At 38.2% G+C, this 24,925-nt stretch overlaps 2 protein-coding genes and 1 pseudogene across 2 annotated transcripts; 1 reads left to right on the top strand and 2 right to left on the bottom strand.

Annotated features, from left to right (window-relative positions):
* Positions 1–14,708: 14,708 nt before the first annotated feature.
* On the bottom strand, positions 14,709–16,426 carry LOC130975479 (glutamyl-tRNA(Gln) amidotransferase subunit C, chloroplastic/mitochondrial-like). The gene is made up of 4 exons (XM_057900270.1): positions 16,205–16,426; positions 16,077–16,117; positions 15,649–15,704; positions 14,709–14,788 (listed from the first exon to the last, which is right to left on the bottom strand). The coding sequence occupies exons 1-4, from the start codon at positions 16,424–16,426 to the stop codon at positions 14,709–14,711; spliced, it is 399 nt and encodes a 132-aa protein (XP_057756253.1).
* Positions 16,427–16,709: 283 nt separating this feature from the next.
* LOC130975477 (protein GET4-like) lies at positions 16,710–22,960 on the top strand. The gene is made up of 12 exons (XM_057900269.1): positions 16,710–16,757; positions 18,775–19,397; positions 19,937–20,015; positions 20,393–20,474; positions 20,651–20,801; positions 20,924–21,014; positions 21,662–21,745; positions 21,918–21,964; positions 22,156–22,284; positions 22,433–22,517; positions 22,776–22,853; positions 22,940–22,960. The coding sequence occupies exons 1-12, from the start codon at positions 16,710–16,712 to the stop codon at positions 22,958–22,960; spliced, it is 1,518 nt and encodes a 505-aa protein (XP_057756252.1).
* Positions 22,961–23,755: 795 nt separating this feature from the next.
* LOC130973031 (uncharacterized) lies at positions 23,756–24,925 on the bottom strand (annotated as a pseudogene).

The raw sequence follows: 24,925 nt of genomic DNA, 5'->3' as shown, positions 1-24,925 counted from the left end.
AGTATAGATGAGGTATGTTTGATTTTGGTTGAGATATATTATGTGGTCATATATGTGAGTATGATTATTGGTTATGTATAATGATGGTTGATTGGAAATAGTATTGTTGGAAATTGGGATGAGGAAGGATGTATGACATGTTGATATGTTTGTAATTTAGCCATTTGTTTGAAATAGGTAAAGATGGTTATATGGCGGTTTGTGAATTGTGGTAAGGTGTTAATGTATGAGTTGAGGAGGCTTGATGTTGATTTTGGTATATTTTGATTGGTATCAAAAAGGGTTGAAATTGGCATGTTTTGGTTGATTTTGAAAAGAGTTGAAAATGGCTTGTTTTGAAAATGGCACTTTGTAGTTTTATATGGAAATATGGTTTTTGGGCATGCTTTGACGGGACATAACTTGGACTACGGATCTTTGTTTTGTGCCAAATCTGTTTATAAATGAAGTTGGATCCGGGATGTCCATGCCGTTCGAAGAACGGGTGAAAAACGATTTAAAATGAGGAAGTTATGTCCGTCGGAAGATTGGGGGTTGAAGCTGTGAATTCTGCAGTTTTTAACTTAGAAAATTTTTAGCAGAATAACCCCTTGCGCGTGTGCGCACTTGGCGCGTACGCGCCGATCTCCCAGAAAACGCCATCCACGCGTGCGCGTGATGTGCGCGGGCGCGCCGATAGTGCTGCACCCAATGCCCAGCCATTTTCCAGAGAGTTGTGCCAGAACTGTGCCAGCTTTGTGCCTGGGGCACGAGAGTATCCACGCGTACGCGTGGTTGATGCGTGCGCGTCGATTTGGCAAATTTCTAATCCACGCGTTAGCGTGCATGACGCTTGCGCGTCGATGAGTTTTTAAGGACATCCACGCGTGCGCGTGGAGTACGCGTACGCGTGGCATTGTTTTCATGCCAAAGTTGATATTTGAGTTTTAAAAGCCAAATCTCATACTTCTAAGCCTCCGATCTCACCACTTATATCTTAAATCATTATGATATGCCTAGCTATTCGAGAAGGGCTAGTGAATGAGGTAACTTGCGAGTGAAGCAAGGGGAAAATGAATAATCAATGAGGATCATTGATGATTATGGGAGATGTGGGGGATGGTGGTGGAAGTGCTTGTTATGCCATTGGCCGAAGGGCCGTAGTTGTTTATGAATTGGCTGGTTCTGGATTGAACCGTGAGCCGGAATAGCTGTGTATGCTATGAATATTGGCTGGTTATGGATTTAACCGTGAGCCGGATGGCTGATATGGATGTTGATCCATGGATGAGAATTCATGCATGTTTATGCTGAATTATTGATAATTGTGATTTGCACTTCCACTATCTGAGATGCGAGTTTCCCTGGGTAGTAGCAGTGGCTAGTCCACTTGCTCCGGGTATGAGACAAAAACTGATGTTTATGATAAATGAGTTAATTATGGAGTTTTGAATGAATGTAACTCTGATACCTGGGTAGTAGTAAGGGTTGGGGTTCGTCCCACTTGCTCCAGGTTAATGTTTGAGATTTGATAACAATGAGGATTGATAATATGAATTGAGATTGAATGAATATATGCTTGAGATACCTGGGTAGTAGCAAGGGTTGTGGTTCGTCCCGCTTGCTCCGGGTTAATGCTTGAGATACCTGGGCAGTAGCAAGGGTTGTGGTTCGTCCCACTTGCTCCAGGTCAGAGATTGTGACGCCTGGGTAGTAGCGGTAGTAGTGGTGAATCCACTCGCTCCAGGTTGAGCTGTTAAACACCCGCCTGGGTAGTAGCCGCAGTAGTGGTTGTTCCACTGGCTCTGGGCTGAGCGGGTAGTAGCAAGGAGGTTGTAGCTCAAACCTACTTGCTCCGCAAGGGGTGTTTCTGTCCATGGTTAGCTACCAGGACGTGTCGGGTTGGCTATATAACCGACAGATGATATCATCAGCCATAGGGCAGGCATACATCATTTGCATATGTTTGAATTGTTTGGGTTTGCCTATTTGTTTTAGATTTCTACATTATATATGCTATGTTACCTGATTATGTGCTACTTGTTCTACTTGTACCTTATTTGTGTATTACTTGTCTGTATTGCTTGTGTTTGTACAACTGAGAGATCCACATGTTGGTGTCGGTGTATGTTGAGGGCTGTTCTTGATGAGATGAATTGATGATGCGATTGCATGATGATGATGATTTTTGAATGAGATCATTTGAGCCCCTGGGTAGACGCAGTGATGTGATTTCACTAGCTCCAGGCGAGGGTATGATGTATTGATATAGAGTTGCTAAGGCAGAACAACTGGTGATGGCTTTGCTTATGATTCTGAGTCTGATTCGTGGAATAATCAGAAAGTTGGGAAACGTGTGTAACATGAACTAGATTTAGTATCCCCTTACGACAGATGCCTATTTATGGATTAGTGAGAATCTAGGCTGGATACTTGGTGAAAAGGAGTTTAGGATGCTTAGTGAGTTTTTATTGCAGTGCATTGAACTTATTTGGCACTTTTACCGTACTGGGAACCCATGGGCCCGGGGTTCTCATTCCGTATATATCTCTTGTTTTTCAGATACAGGTTCAGGTGCTCAGAAGTGAGCTGCGGTTCGTCTGAGAGACGGCGAAGATATTTATTTCCTCTACTTTGTGTTTTGCTTAGAATCTCTCCACCTTTGTTTTGAAAGGATTATACTATGTGTTGAACTCTTTTGGAACTTGCCTATAGAGGCTCTTATGTTTCCTTTGGGAGAGATTAGGATGTACGTGTTGTCAACTACTTTCATACTGTACCCTAGCCGGCCTAAACTTCGCGGGTCGCGACTAGTGGCTATTACTTATGTTATATATATCTATCTGTTATCTATCTCTTAATCTCCTTTATGCCTTATCCGTATATCGCTTTCGGCTTCACGTTTTATCTTTTCGTTATCGAAACGTGAGTGATACGTCTTCGCGATTTTATTTCTACTCTTTTCAGGCTTCTTGATTAATACTCCTTTCAAAATTACCTATATTTATGTATTAAAAATCCACCTGAGAGTCGTACCACCGTAATATCATTGACTTATGACTCGAGCATAAGGATTTGAATATTAGGGTGTTACATTATGGTATCAGAGCAGTTCGTCCTCGTGAGCCTGAGGGATGGAACTGCTTATGCTTCAATGCATACTCTGAGTCTGTGCCTGTGCTAGTTAGGGTATCTAACTGATACATCTAGCATGAAGTCCATGAGTGTACCTTTGGTACTTTGAAGCACTATACTTCCGATATTGAGACTGATCAACTTGATATCGATTGTTTGGTGTGTATAGGAACCAGATGGCGCCTCGTGGACCCAGTCAGGGACGTGAGAGAGATCGTACTAGTACGCAGGAACCAGAAGTCAACCCGAATAACCCGGTAAACCTTATGGCGGCGTTGGAGAATATGGCTGTTGCTATGCAGGCCACTGCGGAGGCTCTTGGGCAACAGATAAACAATAATGGCAATGGTGGAAGAGGAGCTCAAGGCCCGATGACACTGGCAACTTTCTTAAAGGTTAATCCACCTAAGTTCAAGGGAACCACTAATCCGACTGAAGCTGACACTTGGTTTCAGGCCGTAGAGCGAGCACTGCAAGCGCAGTTGGTGCCTGAAGAGCAGTGTGTTGAATTTGCTACCTATCTGCTCACGGGGGAAGCATCGCATTGGTGGCAAGGGGCTCGACGTCTCCTGCAGCAGGGGAATGATCCTATCACCTGGGGTGCCTTCCAAGTGGAATTTTATAAGAAGTACTTTCCGAATTCTGCTAGAACGGTCAAGGAACTTGAATTACTGCAACTGAAGCAGGGTACAATGTCCGTATCTGAGTACACGGATAAATTTGAGGAGTTATTCAGATTTTCTCGTATGTGTCAAGGGACCCCGGGAGACTCTGAGGAATGGAAGTGTATTAAGTATGAAGGAGGACTTCGAAGTGAAATCCTGAGCTCCGTTGGACCGATGGAGATTAGGGTCTTCTCTGAACTTGTGAACAAGAGCCGTATTGCTGAAGAATGTGTGAGGAAGGTTGTTGAGGCAAAGAATGACCGTCGGGAGTCCCACCGCAGGGAGCACAATCAAAAGTACCCAACAAGGGGTCAAGAGTTTAAGAGAAGAGGATACCCACAACGTTTTCCCCAAAGGCGAAATGACCTTGCGACGAATAGGAATTCCCCAGGGAAAGGTAGGGAAAAACAAATAGTGGCTGCTTCGGATGTTTTGAGCTGTCAGAGATGTGGAAGTCATCACCCAGATAGGCCATGCCGATTGGGGTTAGGCGTATGTTACAAGTGCGGGTTACCAGGGCATGTATCAAGAAATTGCCAACAAGGGGGGAGTCAGGATACGGGCCGATTGCGACAGTAAGATTGAGGTAATTATTATCATCAAGCTTAAAAGACAGTGCATGATTTTATAATACCGCCTGTACAGTAGAATTGGGACTGTCGAACTTAATATTAGACTGAGAAGTAAACCGGATGGTCCGAGTAAGGAATTGCCTTAATACAAATGGATAAATGCCTATGATGTAAATGATTTTCTGTTGAGAATGATGTGTTGTGTTTGTTATGTAGTTGGATGAATTCTAGATTTTTGGTAAAACGGATTGACCCGTGACTTTTAGTTCCTTGATTTAAATAGATAAGGGATGGTCCTAAATGATGAATTTGAAAACGTCGATTTGAATTGTCGGTCAAGTTAAGTTGTGGCTTAGTACTTGAGGAAATAAGTGATGAAACTAATACTTGACGAGAAATCAAAGTGGCATAGCGAAAGCTTGCTAAAGCGTTAGCATAGTATGGTAATAATAAGGAAAAGTGGGGTATGGTTAAAAAAAAATGCTTTATGCTTTGAGTACTTAAAAGTTTAGTGAGCTTATACAGATAATGATTCTAGATAATTGGGATTAATTGTGGCTGTGAGCCTTAACGGTTCTGAAACGGATGAGAAAATTATCATTGATGCGTAATCGGATTTAGATGATGATTGAGTGCAAGTTGTCGTGTTCAAGAGATGAGTGCTATGATGATTGGTCATGGTGACCTTGGATTTTGATCAAGATTTGTAATGATCGGTTTCAGAGATATCGTTTGGAAACCTTTAAATTGCAATACTAATGCGGTACTGAGATTGGTTTGAGGGAACCCGTGACGGGTGGTGAACTCCAATTTTTGGGGAGGTGCTGTTAAAAAATTCTCCCAAGAATTGAAGGAGTGTTGGTTATATTTTTGAAAATGATTTTTGATCTGAGTAACTTCAACAAAAGAAATGCGTCTCGAGAGCTTTTATAGATTATTAAAGGAAAGCGGATTCTTAAGAGTTTGTCAGCTTGTTAGTCCAAACTCATTGAATTCTAAAAACGAATAAATCTTTGATTAATTATAGCGATGTGGGATGATGGCTATGATTAACGAGGATAGCAATATTATTGATGAGACGGTAAAAGTAAGGAACGAGATTGTTGGTCGGCGTTGAACGAACGACCGAGACCCTCAGGAATAAAGAAATCAGAGCGCGGCAACGGAAGCGCGCAGAGTAAAAGGACCTTGGAACTGTTATGTGTTTGATATAAAGGTAGACTATGCTCGCGTACTCGTAGGGATGGATGGAATTTTCGAGGGCGAAAATTTCTGTTAGGGGGGTAGAATGTAATACCCGGTCTAACCGAAATTAATTAAATAATGAGTTAAGTAGGAGCGAATATGGTTGGAAGATTTGGCAATTGGAATTTGATGATTTAAATATGATATTTGGATTCAGTGAATTTTTCCGAGTCGGAAGACATAGTTTTCTGCGTAAAAGCGCGCAGTGGAATTTTGACCGGCAGTACCGGCTGAGACCTGTCTGGTGCTGCAGCTGAGAAAATTGATTATGAGTAAATAAGATTAAGAAATGAGAAATTATAATTAGGGGAGGTAGAAATATTTGAAGTGCGATTTAGAGCGCTAATGTTAAAGGTTTTGGTCCAAAATTGGGTCAACGGACAAAAATAAGTGAATTGGGCCTAAGTGGGCCCAAGACCCAACATATATAAACATTAGTTATGAGCATTTCAGCTCATTTTACCCTAAAAAGAAGGGTTGGGGCGCTGAATTGAGAAGAGAGAAGAGAAGAGAGAAAACCTAACTCTCTTTGATCTTCAAACCACCATAACTTGAGCTACGGAGCTCCGATTGACGAGCCGTTTGCGGCCACGCGTCGCTCTTCTCATCCTCTACATTTATATCTAAGTTTTGTGGTGAGTATTCCATTCATCTCTGCCCAGTTTTCGAATTTCACCACTGTTACACGTTTTTGGGAAGTTAGTGTTGAAATCTTGTGATTTTGGGTGTTTAGGGATACTCCAACATGGATTCTAAGTGGGTTCTATCCCTACCTCATATGGGCTGAGGTAAGAAGTGCTCAAACCCTTGTGATTTGCGATTTTTATGAGCCCTAGGTTGATGTATGTATGTGATATTGGTTATGTTAGTGTATTTGATGATCTTGGTGCACAATTGGGAGATTGGTGTTGCTTGAGGAGCTTTGGTGAGGCTTGGGACTAAGGTTGGTGGAGACTTCTAAAGAAGAGGCTCAATTGATTTGTCTACAAGAGGTACGGTTTAAGTTTCATTTAAGTACCGTGTGGTGTGATGAGAATTCCTAGGCTAGATGCCCCTAGGATTAAGTTTGGATTGTGTAAATGGTTGGTGCTAATATGCATAGTTGATATGTAATGTGAATTAATGATTGGGTTGAGAATTGTGTGGCCTTGTATGCTTGGTGTATTGAAAATTTGATGTTTTGGGTAATGAGTATTGATTTGTGATTTATGCATTTAAATTGTGAAATTGGGCCGGAGGCCGTATATTTTGGGCCGGAGGCCGGAAAGAGGTAAGAAAGGTAAGTTGATGTGTGCATTGTATGATGACACAAGTGATTGGATGAGTTTCATATAATGAATATATGAATGATTGGGTTGGTTATTGAATAATGAGGTTTGAGGAATTGAAGTGTGAAATTGGTAAATTTTGGGTGAAATAGTATAGATGAGGTATGTTTGATTTTGGTTGAGATATATTATGTGGTCATATATGTGAGTATGATTATTGGTTATGTATAATGATGGTTGATTGGAAATAGTATTGTTGGAAATTGGGATGAGGAAGGATGTATGACATGTTGATATGTTTGTAATTTAGCCATTTGTTTGAAATAGGTAAAGATGGTTATATGGCGGTTTGTGAATTGTGGTAAGGTGTTAATGTATGAGTTGAGGAGGCTTGATGTTGATTTTGGTATATTTTGATTGGTATCAAAAAGGGTTGAAATTGGCATGTTTTGGTTGATTTTGAAAAGAGTTGAAAATGGCTTGTTTTGAAAATGGCACTTTGTAGTTTTATATGGAAATATGGTTTTTGGGCATGCTTTGACGGGACATAACTTGGACTACGGATCTTTGTTTTGTGCCAAATCTGTTTATAAATGAAGTTGGATCCGGGATGTCCATGCCGTTCGAAGAACGGGTGAAAAACGATTTAAAATGAGGAAGTTATGTCCGTCGGAAGATTGGGGGTTGAAGCTGTGAATTCTGCAGTTTTTAACTTAGAAAATTTTTAGCAGAATAACCCCTTGCGCGTGTGCGCACTTGGCGCGTACGCGCCGATCTCCCAGAAAACGCCATCCACGCGTGCGCGTGATGTGCGCGGGCGCGCCGATAGTGCTGCACCCAATGCCCAGCCATTTTCCAGAGAGTTGTGCCAGAACTGTGCCAGCTTTGTGCCTGGGGCACGAGAGTATCCACGCGTACGCGTGGTTGATGCGTGCGCGTCGATTTGGCAAATTTCTAATCCACGCGTTAGCGTGCATGACGCTTGCGCGTCGATGAGTTTTTAAGGACATCCACGCGTGCGCGTGGAGTACGCGTACGCGTGGCATTGTTTTCATGCCAAAGTTGATATTTGAGTTTTAAAAGCCAAATCTCATACTTCTAAGCCTCCGATCTCACCACTTATATCTTAAATCATTATGATATGCCTAGCTATTCGAGAAGGGCTAGTGAATGAGGTAACTTGCGAGTGAAGCAAGGGGAAAATGAATAATCAATGAGGATCATTGATGATTATGGGAGATGTGGGGGATGGTGGTGGAAGTGCTTGTTATGCCATTGGCCGAAGGGCCGTAGTTGTTTATGAATTGGCTGGTTCTGGATTGAACCGTGAGCCGGAATAGCTGTGTATGCTATGAATATGGCTGGTTATGGATTTAACCGTGAGCCGGATGGCTGATATGGATGTTGATCCATGGATGAGAATTCATGCATGTTTATGCTGAATTATTGATAATTGTGATTTGCACTTCCACTATCTGAGATGCGAGTTTCCCTGGGTAGTAGCAGTGGCTAGTCCACTTGCTCCGGGTATGAGACAAAAACTGATGTTTATGATAAATGAGTTAATTATGGAGTTTTGAATGAATGTAACTCTGATACCTGGGTAGTAGTAAGGGTTGGGGTTCGTCCCACTTGCTCCAGGTTAATGTTTGAGATTTGATAACAATGAGGATTGATAATATGAATTGAGATTGAATGAATATATGCTTGAGATACCTGGGTAGTAGCAAGGGTTGTGGTTCGTCCCGCTTGCTCCGGGTTAATGCTTGAGATACCTGGGCAGTAGCAAGGGTTGTGGTTCGTCCCACTTGCTCCAGGTCAGAGATTGTGACGCCTGGGTAGTAGCGGTAGTAGTGGTGAATCCACTCGCTCCAGGTTGAGCTGTTAAACACCCGCCTGGGTAGTAGCCGCAGTAGTGGTTGTTCCACTGGCTCTGGGCTGAGCGGGTAGTAGCAAGGAGGTTGTAGCTCAAACCTACTTGCTCCGCAAGGGGTGTTTCTGTCCATGGTTAGCTACCAGGACGTGTCGGGTTGGCTATATAACCGACAGATGATATCATCAGCCATAGGGCAGGCATACATCATTTGCATATGTTTGAATTGTTTGGGTTTGCCTATTTGTTTTAGATTTCTACATTATATATGCTATGTTACCTGATTATGTGCTACTTGTTCTACTTGTACCTTATTTGTGTATTACTTGTCTGTATTGCTTGTGTTTGTACAACTGAGAGATCCACATGTTGGTGTCGGTGTATGTTGAGGGCTGTTCTTGATGAGATGAATTGATGATGCGATTGCATGATGATGATGATTTTTGAATGAGATCATTTGAGCCCCCTGGGTAGACGCAGTGATGTGATTTCACTAGCTCCAGGCGAGGGTATGATGTATTGATATAGAGTTGCTAAGGCAGAACAACTGGTGATGGCTTTGCTTATGATTCTGAGTCTGATTCGTGGAATAATCAGAAAGTTGGGAAACGTGTGTAACATGAACTAGATTTAGTATCCCCTTACGACAGATGCCTATTTATGGATTAGTGAGAATCTAGGCTGGATACTTGGTGAAAAGGAGTTTAGGATGCTTAGTGAGTTTTTATTGCAGTGCATTGAACTTATTTGGCACTTTTACCGTACTGGGAACCCATGGGCCCGGGGTTCTCATTCCGTATATATCTCTTGTTTTTCAGATACAGGTTCAGGTGCTCAGAAGTGAGCTGCGGTTCGTCTGAGAGACGGCGAAGATATTTATTTCCTCTACTTTGTGTTTTGCTTAGAATCTCTCCACCTTTGTTTTGAAAGGATTATACTATGTGTTGAACTCTTTTGGAACTTGCCTATAGAGGCTCTTATGTTTCCTTTGGGAGAGATTAGGATGTACGTGTTGTCAACTACTTTCATACTGTACCCTAGCCGGCCTAAACTTCGCGGGTCGCGACTAGTGGCTATTACTTATGTTATATAAATCTATCTGTTATCTATCTCTTAATCTCCTTTATGCCTTATCCGTATATCGCTTTCGGCTTCACGTTTTATCTTTTCGTTATCGAAACGTGAGTGATACGTCTTCGCGATTTTATTTCTACTCTTTTCAGGCTTCTTGATTAATACTCCTTTCAAAATTACCTATATTTATGTATTAAAAATCCACCTGAGAGTTGTACCACCGTAATATCATTGACTTATGACTCGAGCATAAGGATTTGAATATTAGGGTGTTACAAGTGGCCTAAAAGGGTCTATGGTCACGGTTTTTGGGAGTAACCTAAAAGGGTCTATAATCACGGTTTTGGGGGTGGCCTAAAATGATTAAATTTTAAAATTAATATATATTATTTTATATTTTTTTATAAAATTAGTATATAATTTTTATTAATAATTAAATCTTAATTGTTGACTAAAAATTAATTTTTTAAATTAAAAAAATTAATTGTTAAATATAAATAAAAATAGTTAAAATTTAAAAATAAAAATAAATATAAAAAGTAAAAATCCTAATTCTAACCTTCACTTTCACTTTTTATTATGTTATTTGTCGCCATCATCTACTCTTATTGTCTTTACAACTCCACCATCTCATTATAAAAATAGAACCCACTATAACTCAACACTCATCATTAAACCTTAAAAACCCCGTTTGTTAGAAAATAAATAACAGATTATTTGTAATTTATTATAATTATTCATACTTTTATTTTCAAAAAATTATTTATCAAAAAATAATTAAATCAAAATTATAAAATTTTAAATTTAAAATTGATCACAACTTATATAATTTTCATAAATATTTAGATATTTTTTATTTAAAATTTAAAATTTTAATAACTTAATTATTTCTAATTTTATTAAAAATATCTACTCTATACCTTAATTTTATTAAAATTTCCAAATAAAAACCTAATGTACCTACTCTTCAAACTCTAACCCTAAGCCAACCCTTTTTCCCCTAATTTACGCACACACTCAGCCCTCACCATGTACACAGACAGAAAGAAAAGGGTGGAGCTCGAAGAGAGGGGGGAGAAGGACAAGGAAGGAGAGGGGGAAAAGGAGAGACGGCGCCGGTGGGTGTCACCGCCACCGTCGCCGCCGTCGTATCGCCGTCGGGAGAGTCATAACGCAAGGAGAGAGAGAGCGCTGCAGCCACTGGAGAGGAGCCCTCCAGCCCTCGTCACTATCAGCTCCATCGCCGTCGTCATCATTGGATCTGCGTGAAATGGTCGTCCTCGTCGTCACAATCGATGCTTCTCCTCGTCGTTTGTGGGTTGTCACCTCTCCTGCTTCTGCTGTCACGCCATCGTCTGCCCTTCTGGACTTTGCTGCTTTTGAATCACGCCCTGTCACTGGTTCTCTACCTCCTTGTTGTGGCCCAACCTCTAATTAGGTAACTCAAGTGTCTCTTGTTATGTGATTTTAGTTGATTTGGTTTCTATTTTGATTTGAATATTGATTTGGTATAATGCTGCCTGTTTTGGTCCCTAGTTCTCTGGCTGGAAGTGTATTTTCTATTTCGGTCACTGATTCTCTGGCTGGAAATTCATTTTCTATTTTGATTACTGCTCTGTTTTGGTCATTGATTCAAATAGGAAAATATTGATTCTGTTTTGGCTGAAGCTATTCAATACAAATAAAATTAATTTTATTGTTAATTTTTAGATGTCATAGACTAAAATCTCTAAGATTGATTCTTTACTTATTGCTCATACTTGCATCTCTGTTTCATACAAGAATCACATTAAATAAGAATGTTGTACTACATGGATAACTCTTATGTAGATCTAATTAAATATAAATGTTTCAATGTGACAGTAAGTTTGAACAATGTTAACTGTTTCTAAACCTCTAAATTTGACGATGGTTTAGTTTGATCATTCAAGTCTGTAAAAGTTCCAAGTCTTAAAATTTGCAATTAGCTAAGTTTTTTCAATTGTTTGTGATTGGGTGTCACTGATATTGGGTTGGCCAGGATCGCTGTTGGTTGCAGCAGATTAGAGCGCCTCAGCTTGAAGTGGTGCTTTGAGATTTCTGATCTTGGCGTTGACCTTCTTTGCAAGAAGTGCTTCTATTTGAAAGTTCTCGATGTCTCGTATCTCAAGGTTAGTTAGTTAGTTAGTTATGGAAAGGTGTTTGGCCATGACATTATTGGTAGTACTTATTTGAGAGCCACTAATTGGATATGCTGATTAGATGATCCATTTTGGTTTTGACTTTTCAGTTTTCACACTTAGTCCTTTGTCTTTGTTCAAAACAGTTATCTCAGTTCCACATTACAGTACCATGTGCAGATTGGTGAATGAAAGGGACAGAGAGATTGAGAAACAAAGCTGGACACTGTGAGTTTTTGGCCTCTAATATCAGTTCAAACAACATAAAAAGTATAACTAGATCATTGTCAAGTTTTACATTCATGCCTTGAGTTTTCAAGACTCAACAAAAACAAAGGGTATATAGTAATAAGTTCTTTGTCATATTCATGCTGTTCAATTTTACTTACTTTTTACAGTAGAATGTTAGTTCATAGATTATATGAAATTAATTGCAAAACCTTTTTCTCTAATCCATGTGTCAATATGAATTTTATTTTTCAATTATGTGGTTTCAAATACAGGTGTAGAGAAAACATACATAGTTGTCTTTGGAATAGGACTATTAGCTTAGCTATTTTTTTCCTCGATTTTGTACAAAATGATCGGTTTCCAAGTAAGTTAAATGGCTTAAAATGATTTTCTAATAGAGATCTGAATTTGGTATTGTGATAGAAAAATTTGGTTGTTGTGATAAAGAAGTTTGGTTGTTGCTTTGGCTTTGGATAAGGGAAGCATTGGAAGCTGGGAAGAGTTACTATGGAAGGTTGCTGAATTACAAGAAGGATGGGATGCCCTTCTGGAACCTACTTACAATTTCACCCATCAAGGACGAAGACGGCAAAGTCATCGAATTCATCGGGTAAAGTTAGTGTCCTTTTTTACCTCTGTTGAGTTTTGTCTTTCAAGTTAGTTTTTTACTTTTTTTATTCATTTTATTGTTGACTTCTTTGTCATTCTTTTAATTAGAGGGTTGGTTGGGGACCAAACTGTGGCTGCATGGATTTTGATAATAATTTGATAATGACCATACTATGTATCATTTTCTTCCCATTTAGAAACTGCCAAGTGCCACGAGGGCTATGTTTACTTGTTTAGCTGTTTTTGTTAAATTATAGATTCCTTTTGACATTTATAACATTTATTGATTCCTTTTGTAATTAAATGTGGAATGTTTGAAAATTTCGATAAATAAAAATAAGAACTGACTTCGCATATATAGGGCCTAACTAAACATTTAAGTAAAAATCCAGGGGGGATCATTATTAATTATAAAACAAAGCCATTGCTTTTTTAAGATTTTTAAAATTGGTTGTTGTGATTTTTTAAAATTGGCTTTGGTTTTCATATTTAAATTCTTATTCATTACTTCCTCTTCAAGCAGTTTTGACTTCATTTTTTTTTATTTTAGGTGATGTATTTAACCTTGATGGATCACAGAGTTGTTGAATGTTCAATTGGACTTTGTTGTTTATATAAAGAGGGACATGTATGTATAAGTTTTGGCTAAGATTTTCTTTTTATGTGGCTCATCAAAACCCTAGCAAATACTCCCTGTTTAGTGGTTGAAATTTTAAAGTTAATTGACTTATTAAACTTTGCTGCATATGTATTGCATTATCAAAAGCATTTTTGCTCTATTTTAACATGTTTATTTCTTTTGCTAGCAGGAAGACATGATGTGAAGAAAATATGTTCCATACAAATATGACATGGAATGGGTCTTACACTTTAGTTATCTAAATGTAATTTTTTGATGTGTTCTGTACTTTTTGAAAAGAGACTTTACTCGGTATTACATGTAATTGGATATATTACACTCTATTTTGATTTCTGTTGTTTAGACTAAAATTAAACATATCTATTTTATAATGAAACTTTTATGATTTACATTTCTTGTTCTTAGATTTATTTTGTGATTATCATTATTTTGAGATGTGATTATGCTTTAAAAAAAATTAAAGCTCATAAAACAAAACAGGCTATTGTCACCATTTTAAAATAAAGTGACCATAGATAACCTATGGCCACGGCCAAAACCGTGACCATAGATAAGGCTATGGTCACGGTTTTAAGGAGGGGTGACCATAGGCTCTATGGTCACAGCCAAAACCGTGACCATAGATAAGGCTATGGTCACGGTTTTGAAGAGGGGTGACCATAGAGGCTATGGTCACGGCCAAAACCGTGACCATAGATAAGGTTATGGTCACGGTTTTAAGGAAGGGTGACCATAGAGGCTATGGTCACGGCCAAAACCGTGACCATAGATATGGCTATGGTCACTGTTTTAAGGAGGGGTGACCATAGGCTCTATAGTCACGGCCAAAACCGTGACCATAGATAAAGCTATGGTCACGGTTTTGAGGAGGGGTGACCATAGAAGCTATGGTCACGGCCAAAACCGTGACCATAGATAAGGCTATGGTCACGGTTTTAAGGAAGGGTGACCATAGAGGCTATGGTCACGGTTTTTCTATGGTCACGGTCAAAACCGTGACCATAGATATGGCTATGGTCACGGTTTTTATGCGTGACCATAGATTGCCCTATGGTCACGGTTAAAAACCGTGGCCTAAAGTGTCAAAATTTGAAAATTGTAACCGTGACCATAGAAACCGTGACCATAGGTAAAAAAACCGTGACCATAGACCTATGGCCACGAAGGAATAGGCCACGGTAAAAAACCGTGACCATAGGTCCAAAACCGTGACCATAGATCTATGGTCACCCTTTTCACTAGCTATGGTCACGGTTTTTTACCGTGACCATAGGCTCTTTTTTTGTAGTGTGTGCTCAAATGTTTCCGGAATATTGTCGCACAAATTGTTTTCGGTCTCTGCAGATATTGTTAGAAAAAACAAGTTTAGGAACTACCAATTATGAAGGCAAGCCAATGATCAATCCTATTTCCATTCCTAGTTTGCTCTCGTGTAAAAGAACACATACCATGGAATGAAAAATTTATTGAGAACAGGAAAACACTCTTAAATGATTGAAAAGAAAATGATGTATTATATGAACAGCATCAATCACTCCACCATGTAAAACTAGTTGAAAAAATTGGCTAACTGACATCAATAGCATCAAACTTGCATTTCCAAAAAATGAATGTAAAGTAGTAACTGCACACATGATAAATAATAGGACGCAATAGCATTATTCAATATATGTAGTCGACCTTATCTAGTTAGTGGGATAAAGTTTTGCTGCTATTGTCGTTTAATATTAAGAAGTAACAATTTATGATGGAACCGGACAACTATAAGATATCCTTTTCATCATAAACTGTAAACATGCTTTTTACATTCTAATTAAGTCGTATTTACTCTCAATGTCTTGAATTATTAAAAGGCAATAAATTTTATTTCATTTATTAATTACTAGGATGTTTAAGAGAATCGATTAGGATAAACCATTTCTTAAGCTGCATTATGTTTTGCAATCCGGGTGAAAAAATGATCTTTGAATGCCAAATTCTTGTACTTGGTGGCAACACCTACTTTATCACTATCGGATTTTAATCCGGCATCCATTTAACACTCAAAACTTCTATTTTTCACTATTGGATTAGATTTGGTGTTCAGAAACACCATATTTTTTGGTGTGTAAATATTGCAAGACATCAAAGTGAATGCTATCAAAGATAAGCATGTAAACACTAGTAGCTGAAAAGTAATGATGAAGGATATTGAGAACTTGCTCTAATAGAGGGCTCAATGCTTTGGAGACCAACATCTTGAAGCTGCCCAAACCTGCAACACAAACCAATCCACATAATCAAACAAAGCAAAATTCCTCTAAAATACAAAAATGTAAAGCTTCCAACAGTTGCAACAGTTGCTCAATTCCTCCTTGGGTTTTAGCTATACCATAATTGAATGTTTTATTCTGCACTTTGATATTTTCAAAGAATTTAACACATAAGAAACATAGTTTAAAAAAAAGTAGCAAATTCTTTGGCTCAACCAAATTTACAAACCCTCATAATTCGAATTCAAATGAGTTATATAGTACAAAGATTAAGATATTAATCAAACTAAATTCAAATTCCAACATACTAAAACCTAAATTCTAACTGATGTTGTGATTGCTCAACAATAGTAAGATTCCGGGAACATACTTACCAGTCAATCACCTGTTGAATCTTTGGAGCAAATTCTTCAACCTGCAAATAACAAAATAATAAAAAAAATGCCAAACCCCAAAATAGTGAAACATAAAATACACGATACCACAAAGAAAGAAAATAAACCTCATCTAGGGTGAGAGAAATTTGAGCTGTTTTTGCCAAACGAGACACATCTGATGGTTGGAGAGAGGAATATGTGCTCTTTGATGAGAAGCTCCTGAACTTCAACAACTTCTCCTTCTTGTTATGAATGCTAAAGCTTAACCTCGGAGACCTTAAAAAGCTACCACAAAACACATCATATGAATATGAAGCTCCCTTCACCATAGCACCAACGCCACCCATCTTCCTCCAAAATTCTCTCACCCCCTCGCTCTATCTTCAAAAGCTTCGAAACAACATCGGTTATCAAACTTTTTCGAAATTTTTATTTTAGTCCCTCAGGTAAAAGCCAAAATTACCCCTTTGGTCCTTATATAAATAGAAAATCTTTTTTATTTTCAAAAGGGCAACTTTTTTTTATTTTTCTCAATTTTTGTTTAGTTTCCATTTGGAAAAACCGAAAAAGCTCTAATTTTTCTTGAGCTTCATCAAAAAGGGGATTGCAGGAAAGAGCATCATCGTTGCCATGTCGCGGCATAGATCCAGAAGATTAGAACTACCTCCGGCTCAAGAGGTACGATACCCATCAATCTTCTCTTTTCATTTTTGGGTCCAAACTGAACAAAAGTGAAAATCTCATCATAGTAATTTAGCCCTTTTCATGGTTTCATCAACAGTACCCGATGTTGCATTTGGCTGAAAAATCATGTTTTTTGATGATTTTGATTTGCTTGAATCACAAACACATTATTTTGATTTATTTATTACTATTATTATGTTATTTTTTTTTTATTTCTAGCGGGTATGGTTTTGTTGCTACTATATAAAAGGTTTAGATTAAAAGGAAAATAAAATCTGCATAGGATGAGTTACGTTTTACTCATTTACTTCACCTTTGAATCGTTCTCTGGTTTTCTTAAGCCCTTTTATCTAATGCGATAAAAATGACCACCCTGAATCCTAATGCGATAAAAATGACCACCACCACCGACGCAGCTACCACAGCCTCATCGGATGCTCAGCTGTTGAAAACAGTGACCACCATCCTCACCAGCCACCGTGACCCCCACACCACGCTCAAACCCTTAATCCAAAATCTCACCCTCCCCACAGTGCTTTCCGTCCTCTCCTCCACCCAACTCCACCGCACCCACTCCGCCACCCTCCTCTCCTTCTTCCACATCCTCCACCACTCTCCCCACCCTTCTCTCTCCTCGTCCCCTGAGCCCCTCCTCGCCTTCCTATCCGGCCTCCTCGTCCACCGCCGCTACTCCTCCGCCCGCTCCCTCCTCCTCAACTTCATCTCCTCTGACCACCCCCGCCACTCCCTCCACCAGCTCCTCCTCCGCCGCCCCCACCTCTCGCAGCCACTCCTCGACACCTCCCTCTCCGCCGACTCCCTCTCCGACCACCCCAACCTCGCCTTCCAGCTCTTCAACAAGATGAAGCGCCTCCGCATTAAACCCAACCTCCTCACCTGCCACTCCCTCCTCTCCTCCCTCGTCCGCCGCCACCCTCATTCCTCCCACTCCATTCACCTCTCCAAACAAGTCTTCGACGATTCCCTTAAGCTCGGTATAACCCCAAATACCACCACCTTCAACATCTTGATCCATGGTTCTTGTCTTGATAATAATTTTAATGATGCTCTTAGCTTCATGAACTAAATGACTGATTTTGCTTGTTCTCCTGATAATATCACTTACAATACTATTCTTGATGCATTGTGTAGGAAGAGCCAATTGAGTAAGGTTAGGGAGGTTTTGCTAGAGATGAAAGGTAGCGGGGTTCCCCCAAATAGGAACACCTATAATATCTTGGTTCATGGCTATTGTAAGTTGAGGTGGTTGATGGAGGCTGCCGAGGTTGTCGAGTTGATGAGAGCGAACGACATGGTATCGGATATTTGGACTTATAATACAATCATGAGGGGTTTGTGCGATGAGGGGAAGATCAAGGAGGCGATTAGCCTAAGGGATGAGATGGAGAGTCTGAGGGTGATGCCGGATGAGGTTACCTACAATACTCTGATTGACGGCTGTTTTCAATGGCGGGGGAGTTTGGAGGCATTCAAGTTGGTTGAGGAAATGAAGGGAAAGGGAGTCAAGCCGAACGCGGTGACTCACAATATAATTGTGAAGTGGTATTGTAAGGAAGGTAAGATGGATGAAGCCGGCTGTGTCGTGGCAAAGATGGTGGGGAGTGGATTTTCACCGGACTGTTTTACTTATAATACTATGATCAATGGTTATTGTAAAGCAGGAAATCTGGGAGAAGCTTTTAAGATGATGGATGAAATGGAAAGAAAAGGTTTAAAGATGGATACTTTTACTCTGAACACTATAGTGCACAAATTGTGCACGGAGAAGCTGCTCAAAGAGGCATACGAGTTGACTATGAAGGCCGCAAAGCGAGGTTATATTCTCGATGAGGTAACCTATGGAACTCTAATCATGGGATAATTTTAAAATGAATAAACAAACAAAGTTCTGAAGCTTTGGGATGAGATGAAGAAGAAGGGGATCATTCCTAGTGTTGTCACTTATAACACTATAATTAGGGGGTTGTGCCATTCTTTAAAAACTGATCAGGCTATAGATAAATTGAATGAGCTTTTAGATAAAGGTTTGGCCCCCGATGAAGCTATGTGTAACATAATTATTCATGGTTACTGCTGGGAGGGAGCAATAGAGAAAGCATTCTTGTTCTATAATAGAATGGTTGAGAACTCATGCAAGCCGGATGTTATTACATGTAACATTCTTCTACGAGGGCTTTGCAAACATGGTATGTTCGAGAAGGCCTTTAATTTATTTAACACATGCATCATTAAAGGTAAGCTCATTGATGCAGTTACGTACAACACGTTGATTTCCGTCCTTTGCAAAGAAGGGAAACTTGATGAAGCATTTGACCTCATGACTGAGATGAAGAAGAAAAAATTGGGGCCGGACCGATATACTTATACTGCCATCATTGGTGCACTTACTCATGCTGGGAAAACTGAGGAAGCAAAGAAATTCATGTCAAAACTCCTAGAGACAAGTCCAAATATGATAAGTGAAGACACTTCACAAATTCTTGGTTCAGGTGACATGGATTACACAGAACAGATAAGTAATTTTTGTACTCAAGGGAAGTACAAAGAGGCAATGAAACTATTTCAAAAATCAGAGCAGAAAGGAGTTAGTTTGAATAAATCTGCGTATTTCAAGTTAATGGATGGGCTATTGAAGACGCAAAAAAGCATATTGAAGGAATATATTCTTATATGCCACTTTAGACTTTAGGGAGGAGAAAAGAAGGTAATTTATTTGGCAGTATACAACCTATGATGTTTTTTGGTGCCGATAGGTAGATTGAGTTGCTGAAATTTTCATGGATCTATAGTTTTTTCCCTATTATGTCCCTTGTGTAACATAGTCTTTAATTTTTTAAATCTCTACGGTGCTTTGCTAGTCTTTTGCTTGATGTTCTTCTTTCTTTTTTTTCTTTTTTTGTATTGTTATTGTTTCTTTTAGTATATAACTTCCCCTATGCTTATGTATTTTTATTCTCCAATAAAACCTGTTGTTCTTCTAATATGTGGAGTGTACTTTTCTTATATCGTCCAAATAGATATGTGCTTGTTTAAGTCATAAGAGGATAATTTTGAGAAGTTTCATTACTGTGGTCTCCAACTCTCTACTAACTAATACATGTGCATCAATTTTAAGTTGTTAACATTGATGAAGAAAAAATATTTTGCTGCAGATATGTATCTGCTGAGAGGTATTCTGAAGCATTAGATATCCTACATTCAGGAGCTTGCCTTCAATTGACTCATGGGCAGGTTGTACATCTTCTATATCAATGCCTTTCTAGATATACTTTTTTGACCTTTATTTAGGCATATAGGATAACTATTATCTAGTTTCCTTGCAAGTGTATCAGACAAGTAGATGTTGATTGTGCATGACTGTTTTCTTTGTTGTGATGTTTGTGAGAGAATCTATGAGCTCATTTTTTTGTTTTTTCATTTTTGGTGTGGGAAAGGAAAAATGGTTAATGGAGGATCATGAGTCCTTTTATTTAGATTGATTGCTCTATATAATTTTCACATATTTTAAAATCAGGAATCAAATTTTAATTTTTATGATGAATTGTTCTTCAATGATTTTTACATTTGACAAACGACAAAGCCTAATGCTCCATTTCTCTATATTTAAGGTTACATGCAGAGCAGAGCTTGCTTCAATGTATGTGGAGACCTTAGTGAAAGGGAAAATTCCTTATGATGAAAAAACACTTGGTGCGCTCTAATCTTGTCTTTTATCAGTGTTTTATTACTCTTGTGTCTACGTGTGTCGAAATTTAAATGATTTTAAGGTCTCCCTTTGTCAGTGTAGAAAAGAAATACGCATACCTCTCTCTCTCAATATTTAACCATGAAATCTGCTACTTATTACTGATGAATCTCAATGATAGACCTTGTCAAGAAAATCTATCAGGCGTTTTCTCGGGTTCCACTACCACAACACTTGTGGGATGTTGATGATGTGCAGCAGCTTTCTAAAGACATCGGAACGGCAAAGGCACGTGTTGAAGGCTGTTCCTCATTCTTAAAAGATGCTATCAGGTGAGACTTCACAAAATAGAAATATCCAGCATATGTGCTGTTTAAGTTTATCCCATATATAAAATCACATGTTCCTTCTGAATAATATTTCTGGCTTGGTTGGTATTGTATTCACTATTCAGATGGTCAGCCGAATATAGAGCAGATAGTAATGGATCTCCTGAACTGCACATTATGCTAGCCGAATACATATATTTGGAAAGTCCTGAGGTGGTATGTTTCAAAATGGTGCTTCAAGTGCTTGTTCATTGTCATTCCTCTTAAATCTAATGACCATACCTGTGTCTCTAGAGTTTGTTTCAAGCCCCTTTTGCTTTGCCAACATCTGTTTGAATTTTGTCTTGTGCATGATTTTTGGTGGGGGGAAACCCATGTCAGTGGAGATATGTAAAAGTTCTTTTAGTTTGAATATTTAAAAAATTAACGTAACACAAATAAACATTGATGATTTGGGATGATTTGGTTTACTGTCCATCCTAGAAATTTGGCAGATGTTATAATTAAAAAAGAAATTAGGTATAAGATGAGAGGAAGAAATATAAACTTCACCAATATACTCTCAGTTTGTTTGAAGGAAGTATTTTTGGAACACAGTTTAGATAATAATGTAAATGTTCATTGCATAGCAGATAAAGCGGTGGCTAATGTCTGAAAAGTAAGAAATGGTGGCTCGTTTTTAATTGGGTTTTGAAATAAAATATAATTGACGGTTCTGGGGTTTAGATAGAATTCCTTTTCTGGAAGAGGGAAGCAACTCCATTTTTATTCTTCTTTGGAGCTGATAGATCTATGAATTTGTATTCCGCAGTGGAAAGCTTCACTTACACTTGAATGAATATCAATACACTTTTTAAATGCAGGATATAGGTAAAGTAACATATCATTTTACGAGAGAAAATAATCCAAAGAAGTTTGCTTCTACTCTGGTGAACTTTCTGGGCAAGGTATACACCTCCATGCCGTTTTTATTTTTCTCCTTGTTAGGAGCTTCACAAATTCTGTTCAGACATACAAACTTACAAGCAATTTTGAACTTATCCTTTCTGAAAAAATTAAACATTCTTGGCATAAGCTTAGGAGGAAGGTTAAACTGATATGCTTTCCATAATATTATAGTGCTATCCTGGTGAAGATGATCTGGCGATTGCTCGAGCGGTTTTAAGGTAAAGGCACTAAGAAATTAATTCTCACTTAGGATTCCTTGCCTATATGATCATTTTTCTCTTTCCCTTATGATACTTATACAACGTTTGCTCTTTGCATTGCAATTCTAGTCCGTAGATATTTTTTTTCCCTTTTCTTTTTATGATTATTTATTTATTTATTTTTTCTGTGGTTTCCTAATGCATGACAGGTATTTGTGCCAAGGTAATTTGAGAGATGCCAACCTACTAGTTGAAGCGGTAAAGACACAAATCGAATCCACCGAGATTGAGTTTCCAAAGTCAGAGTTAATGCAGTTCATCACTTATCTTTTGCAAACGTAAGCTGCCTGTGATCCTTCATTGATTCATTGAGCAATTTTTGTTCTATGTTTAGAAATAATGAAGCATACTTTCTATTGTAGTGTTTCATTGGTCATGCTACATGCGAACTTTTCTGAATTTTCGTAACTTTCTAATTTGGTGTAGGATGGAGAGAGATGCTTTGCCTCTTTTTAATATGTTGAGAGTAAATTATAAGTTAAGTATTGACAGGGAACCTGCATTTCATGAGGTCAGCTAACTCACAATACCAAGCCATTTTTAGTTTTATCATCTTTTGTTGTTGGCTAACTTGCATGATCCTTAAACACATTTAATGTGTTCTATGAGTATGTGCAACCAGTGATTCTTACTCTTTTTTTAATATAATGTTGATATTGTAAATAAAAGTGAGTGGTTGCGAATGATTTTGGATCACACATCCAATACACTCGAACTCGATACTTATTGATCGTTTTTGTCCTGGCACGATGCTAAAATTATGATTTAGATGCTAGATGACATTGCAGAGAAATTTTTTGGAGTACAGAGAAGGAATCCCATAGGGATGTTTGGAGATATATTCAAGGTGAGAGACACTACTCACCATATATTTTAGTATAAATATCCTCTGAAATGAATTATAAAGTTCCATCTTAATTTCTTGTTTTGCAGTTGATGGGGTCTGCTGAATGAGTTACTTATTGTTGAAACACTGCCAGATAGGACAGCAACTTCTATTGAAAATTCTGATAATTATAGCACCTTTATTTTCATTCTTTTTTAGGATAGAGCAATCTATCTCAGTAAACAAAAGCTGTGTGATCTCTTGATATAGTTTATTTTTGGTGAATTTATTGTGATTTATAAATGCTAGATTCACAAATTTGTATAGTACTCATTTCAAGAGTTATTTGCTGTAAAAACTTCTACAGTGGAGATTGATTGCTTTTTATTAGTCTTTCATTTCCATGTCACAGCAACAATTTTCTTCTCATAGCAACGTATTATGGCATTCTACTTCAGATTATGTGCTCTGGAAATAAATCAAAGTAGAACAACTTTTTTCAATATTCATCTTGCAATAAACTAAAGCTTTGATTTGATCACTTTTTCAAAACTACTGTTATCCACATATTTTGAGAAAGTTTATCTTGATACTAAAACAAAATTGTATCCTTCAATATATTATATATCTGATGACTATTATGAATTTTATGGATGACCCATTTCTAAATTCTATCATAATCAGGAATTCTTTTTCACCATAGACAAGCTCAGTGTTTATTGATGGCAAATCAGAATATACTCTTATTTAGATAGTCAACAACCTCATAGAAAAGTATTTGCTCATGTAAAATGAAAACACCAATTGAAGCACAATAATAAAATTTCATAAATTGTACTACAGTATCATGAGTGGTATTATACTCTTATTACATTATACACAGTATACATAATCAGTTGAAATGCTTTGAGGAAGCTATGATATTAATCATCGATCAAAAAGACCACTCCATTATCTTTTTTAAAGCTGTGTGTGGTATGATCAATCACCTGTATATAGAATTAAGTCACATGAAAAATCTACCTTATGCATGAACAAAAAGATAAAATAAAACAATCAAACTTGGCTTCATTTCCCTCTAAATCTGGTGGCTAATCTCAAGCAGAAGTGAAGTCTCAGTTTTAGTGGAAATCCAAAAACTTACATTTGTATTGCTCAATTCCAGATTGTAGAAGTCCATTGCATCTTCTTTAAATATAGGGCCAACATGCCATGTCCCACGATTAAGCTTAAGAAATTTGGAGCCAGAAACCTTGAAGATTTGGACATCATCAATGGCAAGAGGCACGTACGAATGGCCACATCATGATTGCACAATCTTCTTTCCGGTGTTATCCTTGAGTTCATCTGATTCAACAATGGATGGCTTAGCAACTCCAAGATACCAAGCATGGCCACCAATAGAACCAAGGCATTGTGTCACACTTGTATGATGTGTAATATTCGAAAACTTCAGCGAATAATTTTCGATATGCATGATGTAAAACCTGTTATATATAAAGTCATTTCAGGAAGTTGGAGCATACGTTGGAGCTCAAAATCACCCTAAAATTAAGGAATCTAATCACTATCTCAACTAAACTAAACTAAACTAAACTAGTGGACAAACACTATGCATAGCAATGCAGAATCAGAAGTAAGAACTCATGCTTATGTATTCACATATTGCCAATATAACACAAATTGGGAACAGAGATTAGTACAGAACACCTCTCATTGATTAATCAAATACAAGTTAACTAATCTATAGTTGAATAAAACCTCTAATAATACTCATTATCCAAGATTTTCACTTTATATATAGCTAATTAGGCAGACAGAAAAAGATCCAACCAGAATAAACAAGGAGCAAAAGGGTGTATGAAAAGGGAATTAGAATACTTGTGAGCTGATAAAAATTGAAGCTTGATTAGAGAGTAAAAAATTGGTGATGGTAAAGGAAACCTGGGAATCCCTTTGGAAAGGTCCAACTGAGCATCATGGGGGCCGAACTCATCGCCGTCCGGCAAAGCCTCGATGACCTAACCGTAGTCTTTGAAAGTCGACGGAGTTGCTTCGATTGGCTTCAGCGTCACTGCCTTTGTCTCCTCCAT

This window comes from Arachis stenosperma, chromosome 4, assembly GCF_014773155.1.
Source record: "Arachis stenosperma cultivar V10309 chromosome 4, arast.V10309.gnm1.PFL2, whole genome shotgun sequence".
Classification (NCBI taxonomy): domain Eukaryota; kingdom Viridiplantae; phylum Streptophyta; class Magnoliopsida; order Fabales; family Fabaceae; genus Arachis; species Arachis stenosperma.
Note: the sequence above shows the minus strand (reverse complement) of the source record. Positions and strands in the feature narration are given on the sequence as shown.